Here is a 10071-nt window from a genome sequence, read left to right as displayed (position 1 = left end):
ACTACCATGAACTGCATAGGTAAAATTATTAACATGACAGAGCCTAAAACAGAAATAGTATGCTATATATGAATAATAAATGTAAAAAGTGTTTACCAGCCAAACACACAGTATTGCACCAAATGCCAGGTGGATTTGCACAAAAGTACTGTACAGTTAGACACCAACAACAAAAGCCAATACGACTATGTATTAGCTATCCTAACCGCGCTCCATGATATAGTCAGTTGCATTGTATTACTGGCATTACGCATTGTTTTTCGATTTACCTGGAGGGCCCATGTTGGCATGGCTGGAGACGGGCAGACAGTCCGCGGCTCCGCTGTGGTGCATGAGCAGCGAATCTCCGCTCAGAGTCGTGAAGGAATCGCTGGTGCTGAAGGCCTGGCAGGTCATGACTCACCTGTGTGACACGAGCGGGGCGTGTGCAGGTATTTATGCTGAGCCCCCTCAGACCCCCTCATCCATGTTAATAAGCTCTTGCTCTATAGGCACAGCTCTGGTAATCAGGACAAAGAGGTGCAATCTGATACTGTCCATTTCCACTGTGTGCGGCTTCCAACAAACACCAGCGACTGCTTTGACAAACCACGGCTTATGAGACTTAAGAGTAATTAGCCATTCCAGAATGTGTTTACATTTACATTTCAGATGCATAAATATGGAGTTATCATCGAATATAAGACATTTTTAAGGTTTATTATGAGTGCATGAGAATTCAAAATCTATGGTATTACTAGAATTAAACCACAGTATTATAGTTTTTTTAAGGAGCACATCAATATTTATAAATCATTTTATATGTATATACAGTGTTGGGAAAGTTACTTTTACAAAGTAATGCATTACAATATTGTGTTACTTTTTATAGAAAGCAATGTGTTACAGTACTTTTGAGTTATTTTTTCTCATCTGGACTGTTCGTTTGTTCTATTTGTGTTTTTGGCAAAAGTAAAGGCCGTTTCAAACCAAAAGTGAAATTAATAAGCTTCAGGATGAAGGAAATGCAAATTCACGTATATAAACAGGAGACATGTCATTCAATAAATGGGTAATAACATAATACATTATTTGAAAAAGTAATCTGATTACGTAACTCGCATTATGTAACATGAATAAGATTTTAAATTAAAATTATACTCTGTTAGCCAAAACACTGGTTTGATATTTATTTTCTTTATTATTATAAATTATTGAATTTAATTGTTTTGTGTTTCATAATTGTTTTACAGTTTGAATTTTGCTGAAGGCTTATAGCTGAATGTTAATCTTATTTTCTTGGAGCCATTGGTGGAATTATATAATTATCAGTATTATTATATTTTCTTCAGTCTTCTTTAAAGACTTTAAGATATATACATCATTTTTCATCATTTTTAATGACCAAAAAGCTTTCACTAGTTCTTTTGGTGTGCTTTGATGGTTGTTTTTGAGCACAAATATTTCATGTAGTTTCTCAATTAATGTGAGGTCATAAAAAATGTATGCAGAGCTAAAACATTTTCAAAGTACTTTTAGATTTATTAAAGCGTGTCAAAATGCTGATCACAACTGCTTCAAATTTCATGTCAACATTCAAACACAAATTTTATTTCTTAAAAAAAGAAAGAAAGATGTTTATCTAAAGCTTATCAACTGTCAGTGTGATATATTCATTCTCATGACTGTTGTAATATCCGCAGAAGAAGTTCTCATTTTAGTTTAGTGAAACCTTTGGCTTGATTCCACGCGAGTGTGGATGTTTACTTGACCGGTGTGTGTAGCCGGCCATCTGGTCACTGGTCAATTAGTTTTTGTTGCATTTGTGCTGGCACATTCATGTGTTTGTTAATATAAGCCTCAAAAGCCCTAGTCTTGAGACGGAGAAACTTGCTTTATTTGTGATCATCTAAATCACCGTGAGCAGGTGCCTGTCTGCCGGCTCTCTGAGGCTCAGGTACAGCACAATAGTTCAGGCGAGCCTTCGTGGTTTGTGTCTGAATGACAAAGTAATCGCCTGAAGACTTCTCCCTTTGCATACTGAGGAAGACGCAGTGAATATTTCGAACAGAGTTGTAAATAGTTGTATGGCAGTCTGGATAAATCAGCATGTAAATAATTTGGGTCTCGGTCATGGATTTAAACATTTTCGCCTCACTATCCCCTCGAGCAAAACCCAAGATAATGAGGATTTCTATTAAGATTACTGCATTTATCCCACAGTATGTCACCATACTAAGGTAAATATGACTGCACCATTAGCCTTGAGACATGTGTTAGTGGTTTTATCATGGGAGATGCGTGTTCTGATCACTGTAATTTTATAACATGGCGTCAATATAAAAAAAAACTAAACAAATGTACAATAAATAAGGACATTAATAACTGGAATTAACAGTTATTAACACTAAGTAATATAGTTTGTTAGTCTAAGTAGTGAACACAAACAGCTCATCCAATCAGAATTTAGAGTCTGTATTATAAATACTTTTTTGATGCAAGTAATAAAATAAACTATGAAAACTGAGTCATGACAGCTCTCTGAGTGTTTGGCATGGTAATGGATAAGACAATGTTGATGTGTTTGGTCCAACCTGATCTCACGGGAAAACGTACAAATTCTACGAGGTGGCTAATTCGTACGAATTCATACGACCTCACTCGTACGAATTTTGCAAAATCGTACATATTTTACGAATTGCCCAATTCGTATGAATTCATATGAATGACCTACCCCTGACCCCGCCCCTAAACCTACCCATCACGTGGGTTTAGACAAATCGTACGAATTCGTACGAATTAGCCAACTTTTTATCATTCGTACGAATTTGTACGAATTGGTCGTGAGATAGTGTTGATTTGGTCTGGTGGAATAGATCCGCTGCTGCGTCTGCAGAGTAAGTACAGGACTTGCTTCTGCCAATACACACACAACACGCTGTGAGCAAGACATGCTGCTGCTGTACAATATAACGTACATGAATCACCCGTAGCAGATCTACACAGGTGGAGCTGGGGAAGGTGGAGGGTTTCTGAAAGCGCGCTGCACTGCTACAGAAAATACTGACTGAGTATCTGAAGGTTGAGCGGTAAGCTCATTGGCTACTGAAACACCGGGAACCAATCAACTGTGCCCTATAGATTGAGTTAAGGACCATCAACCGTGCCATCTAGAGTAACATAACTTTATGTAACTTTCTATAATAGTTTTTATAGTTTTTATTTTTATATTTTCCATTTTTATTTTGAATTTAGTTTAAGTTTTTGTAATTTTGTCATTTTTATTAATGTCTTGGTTTTAGGGGCCAAGTGCCTATTGTAATTGTTATTTTTTTTAGTATTTGTTACTTATGTAAATTGTAACCATTATAATTGTAGTACTAGTTATTTGTCATTTACAGCTCAGGTGATCAAACGTCTGTTGTCCCATGAGTGAAGGAAGATAGATAGATAGATAGATAGATAGATAGATAGATAGATAGATAGATAGATAGATAGATAGATAGATAGATAGATAGATAGATAGATAGATAGATAGATAGATAGATAGATAGACAGACATATGGATAGATAGATAGATAGATAGATAGATAGATAGATAGATAGATAGATAGATAGATAGATAGATAGATAGATTTAAATGAAAACCTAAATTTTGCACATTATGCATAGAAATAGATTTTAACAACAAAATAGTGTCACATTAACAATTTTATTAAAGAATTAATGGATGAAATTTTAAATGAATGCTGATATTACATATTATTATTAAAAAATAATTTAATATTTATAACAATAAAACAATCTGAATTGTAATTGCCGTTATGTCCTGTAACAAGTAATGTGGCGGCAACTTCCAATCCTCCAGGCTGTCAAAGGAAGAGACCGATGAAGCTGAGTGCAATACATGTCCCAAGTGAGTTAGTGTCTGCTCTTAAAATAACCCCTTTTGTAGCAACAAGCTTCTGTGGTGGAGGGTATATAAGACATATAGATGGAGAGAGAGAGAGGGAGAGAGGAAAGGGAAGAGTGGTAAAAACAGGCTCCAAGCACAGGATTAAGGGGACCATGAAGAAAACCCTTTCCCATGAGAATGAACAAAGGACATGTGATTTGAAGAAGTAAGACCGTGTTTATTACGTCTCTCGGGTAAATCCCTGCACGTTGAGTCCTCGTAGGCTGCCAGAGTAACCAAGCACGGACACACAAAGCCCCTAAACTTAATTAGTGCAGGGAGCATGAGCTGAGGACCTGCACCTGTCCTGACCGGGTCCTCGCCCCAGCCTGACATGCACACACCTCACGCATTGATCCAGCGCTGCAGTGGGAACACCACCATCACACACCTTCTCACAGGTATCACATCCTTCTAACACAAGGCACGCACGGACTGTACACCTTCCTTATTCTGGAAATGTGTGTGTGTGTATGGAAAACCTATTGATTAGACTGACTGGTGGGTCACGACTCCAAAATGGGTCACAGGTCTGTTCTGATAAGGTCACGGACGGCAAGAAAAACAATGATAAATGCTGATAATAAATGTAATAGCAAAAAAAATTAAAAAGGGATACAAACACATTTTCCAATTGAAACTATTATATTATATTATATTATATTATATTATATTATATTATATTATATTATATTATATTATATTATATTATATTATATTATCAGTCAGTAAGATTTTTAAATGTTTTTGAAAATAACCTTTGCTAACCCAGACTGATTTGACTAAACACAGTAAAAACAGTAATATTGTGAAATATTATTACAAATTGAAATAGCTGTTTTCTATTTGATTTTAAAATACAATTAATTCCTGTGATCAAAGCCGAATTTTCATCATCATTACTCCAGTCTTCAGTGTCACATGATCCTTCAGAAATCATTCTGATCTGCTGATTGGCTTCTCAAGAAACATTTCTTATTATTATCAATATTAAAAACAGTTGTGCTGCTTAATATTTTTGTGGAAACTGTGATAGATTTTTTTCAGGATTCTTTGATGAAAAAAAAGTTCAAAATAACTGGTTTTATGTATGTATGTATTTATGTATGTATGTATTTGTTTGTTTGTTTATTCATTTATTTTGCATTTATAATGCATCATTGCTGAATAAAAGAATTCATTTGTATGTTTGATTTTATACACACACATACACATAAAATCAAACACAAATGAATTATGTTATTCAGCAATGATGCATTATAAATGCATATATATATATATATATATATATATATATATATATATATATATTATAAATATATATATGATTCCTAATGCATAAAAATGGTTCTAGCTGTGAATAGTTTGCATTTGAACATTTGAAACTTGCTTACTATACATTTTAAATGGAAAATACAAGCAATTGGATGCTTCATATGTATGTATGTATATATATATATATATATATATATATATATATATTTACCTTGAACATTTTTTGGTAAAGTCTGGTTCATGAAACCACTAATTGCTTGTATTTTCCATTTAAAATGTATAGTAAGCAAGTTTCAAATGTTCAAATGCAAACTATTCACAGCTAGAACCATTTTTATGCATTAGGAAACATCTATAAATTCAAATCCAAAGTCAGACAGATCAGGCACGGATCCTCCGGTCAATAGGAAATTAAAGAAGGAACGGGCCGTTGTAAATTAGATTGGTGAACAGTCATTACCCTTGCTTTTCACTCTCACAGTGTGTGATGAGAAATGCTAAATTCATAATTCTAAAGTGCCGAAAGAACGTCGTTCTGTTTCTGTTTCCCTCTCTAGCAGGAGCTTGTTGCTTGTGTTCGTTTCATGCACATTAAGCATCTGACTTTGGCTGTGATGAATGTCATCTGCAAGTAAACAGGCCACCGCTCTGGAGCAAAGCAAATGGCAGCTCCCATCCTTAATACCTTAATTCATTATGCAAACATGATCTATTGCCGAACCCAGTGTACTGATGAATATATCAAGAGAACCTTATGTTTAAGTCCTGAAACATCTGCCGAGAGGGATCAGTCATTCAGACTTCAATGCATAAACATGCAAAACGGAGGCAATAAAGGTAATTTCATCAGTATATTCAACATCAGCCTTGATTGTGAAAGGTTAAAGCAGGGAGGGTTATAGTGACCACATCAGTCCACATGATTTTATCAGTTATTTAGCCAATGTCATTTCCACTTGTTTGCTCTACAACCTCATTTAGTTCATGCTTATTTGAAGATTGTGCACGGTATATAAATGCATTTTCATATTGCATATAGTAAACAGTTGTTTTAATGCGGGGAAAAATGGGCAGGTTTAGTGATTTTTTTTACATTTTTTATCTTTTTGATCTCACATTTTTGCAGCAATTTTCAGCTATGTGTTTTGCATAATATGATTTGGCATATATAATACAAATGTATAAACAATATCTGTGTTTGCACAAGTTGGGCCTTTTACTACATAGAGAAAACACTCAAGAAATAAAAAAAAGCACAAAAGATAAACATGCAGACTCTATGAATTAAGTAACTCATTTGTTATTATATTTGTTTTTATATCACGAAATGGAGAAAAAAAAGGACCTACCTTTCAAGTAGAACATGACTTTTTGTCCTCTCTGTATATTCTTCCCGTGGACTAAAAACCCTCCAAAATCATCCATCGGTACGACAGTCTGCTCTTCTCAACAAATTGAACTGTGCTCAACTAGCCCTAGGCATTGCATTCATCATTTCCCTAAAAACAAATTACTGAAATAAATGCTTGATGTTTAAAAAGTTTTAGCGTAGCTCCACCTGTATGAAACTCTCACTCTCACTCAGTCTCACATCTTTCATCCGTGAACATCAGGTTGTGAAGTTTTAAATGTTTTACTTATGCAGCTTCCAAATGCTTCATTCATACCTTCTCCATTTTCATCATGTGTCCAGTCTGTGCAGTTTACAGCGATTGGCTGTAAATATTGATATTTGTGAGTCAATAGTAAGTCCCAATCTCCACCTTAAATGAATAAGTGTTTTCGAAACAATTTCCTGTAAATATTTCACTAGCTAGGGCATTTTCATAACGTGTGCTGAAGAAATACACGTTTTATACTTTTATGATAATGAGCGAAATCAGTGCATATGTAATGCAATGAATGGTGACAAGGATGAAATTCACAGCAAAATCGATTACATGCACATCGTCCACCGACGTAAGATGGAAACATTTAGAAATTGCTGGTAAGTGAGCTGCTGTCTACCTATGAACACTAGATAGTAACCTGTCTGTATACCAAAACATATTTTTATGATCGTTGGAATATCTTTAGTTTCTCTTTCGGGGACAATAATGACTGTACAATACATTGCAGGTATTTATAATGCGCTTTTAAAAGATAAAATCTGTCATCTAACCTGGAAAATGTCTAGTTAGGGAATGACCTTCAGAAACCGACAGTAGGTAAAAGTGGTTCAGTCACAGTAATAAAGGCTTTTCCAGACAATGTCTACTTGTCAACCTTAAAGTGATACTTCAGCACAGAACAATGCCCTTTCGTGTCCGCCTGAAGATTCAGAGCACTCAACAACAGCCACAGAAAGGGCATGACCTCAAATCACTGACGTGTACGTCTAGTAGTGTTGATACGCTGTGATTTCTTCCTGTATCTAGACCTGGAGTGTCCAATCCTGCTTCTGGAGGACCACTGTCCTGCTCTAACCTCAATTAAACATGAACCAGCTAATCAAGTTCTTACTTGGCATACTAGAAACTTCCAGTCAGGTGAGTTGAGGGAAGTTAGAGCTGAACTGTAGGACAGTGACCCTCCAGGACCGAGTTTGGACACCCCTGATCTAGAGTGACTTATTTTGGTTATTTCGAGTCATATACAATCTTTTATCTTTACAATATTTGTGTATGGTCGTACACAACCGCATCTTGTACAAGACCACAATTTATTGTCTCATTAATCATTTTACTCTTATTACATTTAGCTTACCCAACGCTATCTCACGACCAATTCGTACGAATTCGTACGAATGATAAAAAGTTGGCTAATTCGTACTAATTCGTACGACCTCACTCGTACGAATTTGTACGATTTGTCTAAACCCACGTGATGGGTAGGTTTAGGGGCGGGGTCAGGGGTAGGTCATTCGTATGAATTCATACGAATTGGCCAATTCGTAAAATATGTACGATTTTGCAAAAATTCGTACGAGTCAGGTTGTATGAATTCGTACGAATAAGCCACCTCGTAGAATTTGTACGTTTTCCCGTGAGATCGGGCTCGCTTACCTGAATTACCATGAATTCTAGACTTATTTCAAGAGTTGTTAATATCAGGGGCATCATCCACCTGACTCACCATGCAGGGAACTGTAGGCAAGATAAGACACGACCAAAGAAAAGAACACGTTTTAATAGCAGTTCTTCATACGAGTGTGAAACGTGTTTGTCTAGTAGTAGACTTTGTGTAGCTTGTAGGCTTTAAATCCCAAACCACACAGGTTTAAAGAGAATTTTCAAATTGTAACACATTTAAAAAAACATATACAAAAATGTATTTAAATTAAATAAATAAATATATTACATTAATTACATATTACAGTTTTTCTCAGTCGCTTTGGTGCGTTTCTTACATCACTATTTACATTTGCACAACAGTTAGTTCAACCTCCACAACATTTAGTCATTTGTGCACATCATAGTAGCAGTTTCTCATTCTCATTCCAACAAATTGCAAATGCTTTTGGACATGCAACAATTGCTTTCATACAACTCTCTGCTGTTTTATAACATTATCATTTGCTTATGTCATGTCAGTCAAAATTAACTATACTTGTGAATGCTGAATAGTCATTCCATCCATATAAAAACTAATAGTCCTCATTTCATTGCTTGAGTCATTACATACAAAAATGTTGAACTAGTTGTCAAAATCTGTCAAGAAAATTTTACAAATTTTTTAAAATCTTTTTTTTTCCTGAAAATGTCTCCTAAATTGAACAATTTCTCTCAGGTGAATCTCAGCTTTCACTGATGAGGAACGTCTGGATGTGCATGAATGATTACAGTACTATGTATGTTGTATGTTCAGTTCCAATATGTACTGCAATATTGTGTACAGTTGTGCACAGCTCTACCCAAAGGGAGTTTATGTTTGTTGTAAATAAGGGTGTATTTTTTTCTTTTGCACAATGCTGTGAACAAATTAGAATTGCAAAGAGCATATGCTGTAAAAATGTGAAACATACATATTCAGTGTCTTGTACTCAGTTAGCTCACTAAATACAGTAATGTGTAACTTTACTGTATTTTTCAAATGGCTGTGCAAATAGTATATAGTGCTGTCTTGAGCATGTTCAGGTAGTGTCACCAAGATCTGACTTTTTTGCATTGGAAAACATTTACAGAGTAAACTGATGAGATGACACTGACACTTTCATTGACATGAATACTTGCTTTTGAGGAATGAGCTATCCATTTTGAGCAAGTGACATGCTTTTGCAGGTTATCAACTTTTGCAGTTTGTACTAATTGTTTTGAGAAATGCATTAACTGTTGTGCAAATGTAAATGTATTAGATATTGTACGTTATGGTGATACTGACGAGATAGATAGATAGATAGATAGATAGATAGATAGATAGATAGATAGATAGATAGATAGATAGATAGATAGATAGATAGATAGATAGATAGATAGATAGATAGATAGATAGATAGACAGACAGACATATAGATAGACAGACAGATCAGATAGATATATAGATGGACATACAGACAGATAGACAGATAGATAGATAGATAGATAGATAGATAGATAGATAGATAGATAGATAGATAGATAGATAGATAGATAGATAGATAGATAGATAGATAGATAGATAGATAGATAGATAGATAGATAGATAGACAGATATAGATATATAGATAGACAGACAGACAGACAGACAGATATATAGATAGATAGATAGACAGACAGATATAGATATATAGATAGACAGACAGATTAGATATATATATATATAGATAGACAGACAGACAGACAGATTAGATAGATAGATAGATAGACAGACAGACAGACAGATATAGATAGATAGATAGACAGACA

At 34.9% G+C, this 10071-nt stretch overlaps 1 protein-coding gene across 1 annotated transcript in view; it reads right to left on the bottom strand.

Moving 5' to 3' along the window:
• Positions 1 to 396, bottom strand: part of pou1f1 (POU class 1 homeobox 1) — a gene marked incomplete at its 5' end in the record, with an annotated part of 9857 nt that extends 9461 nt beyond the window's left edge. Inside the window, one exon of the mRNA XM_084420843.1 lies at positions 270 to 396. Within this exon, the coding sequence (XP_084276969.1) occupies positions 270 to 396 (127 nt within the window). The remainder of the gene's footprint in view (positions 1 to 269) is intronic.
• Positions 397 to 10071: the final 9675 nt, after the last annotated feature.

Source organism: Rutilus rutilus (assembly GCF_951802725.1).
Source record: "Rutilus rutilus genome assembly, chromosome: 10".
Lineage (NCBI taxonomy): Eukaryota > Metazoa > Chordata > Actinopteri > Cypriniformes > Leuciscidae > Rutilus > Rutilus rutilus.
The sequence above is the reverse complement of the archived record's forward strand: the minus strand, read 5'-3'. Positions and strand labels throughout refer to the sequence as shown.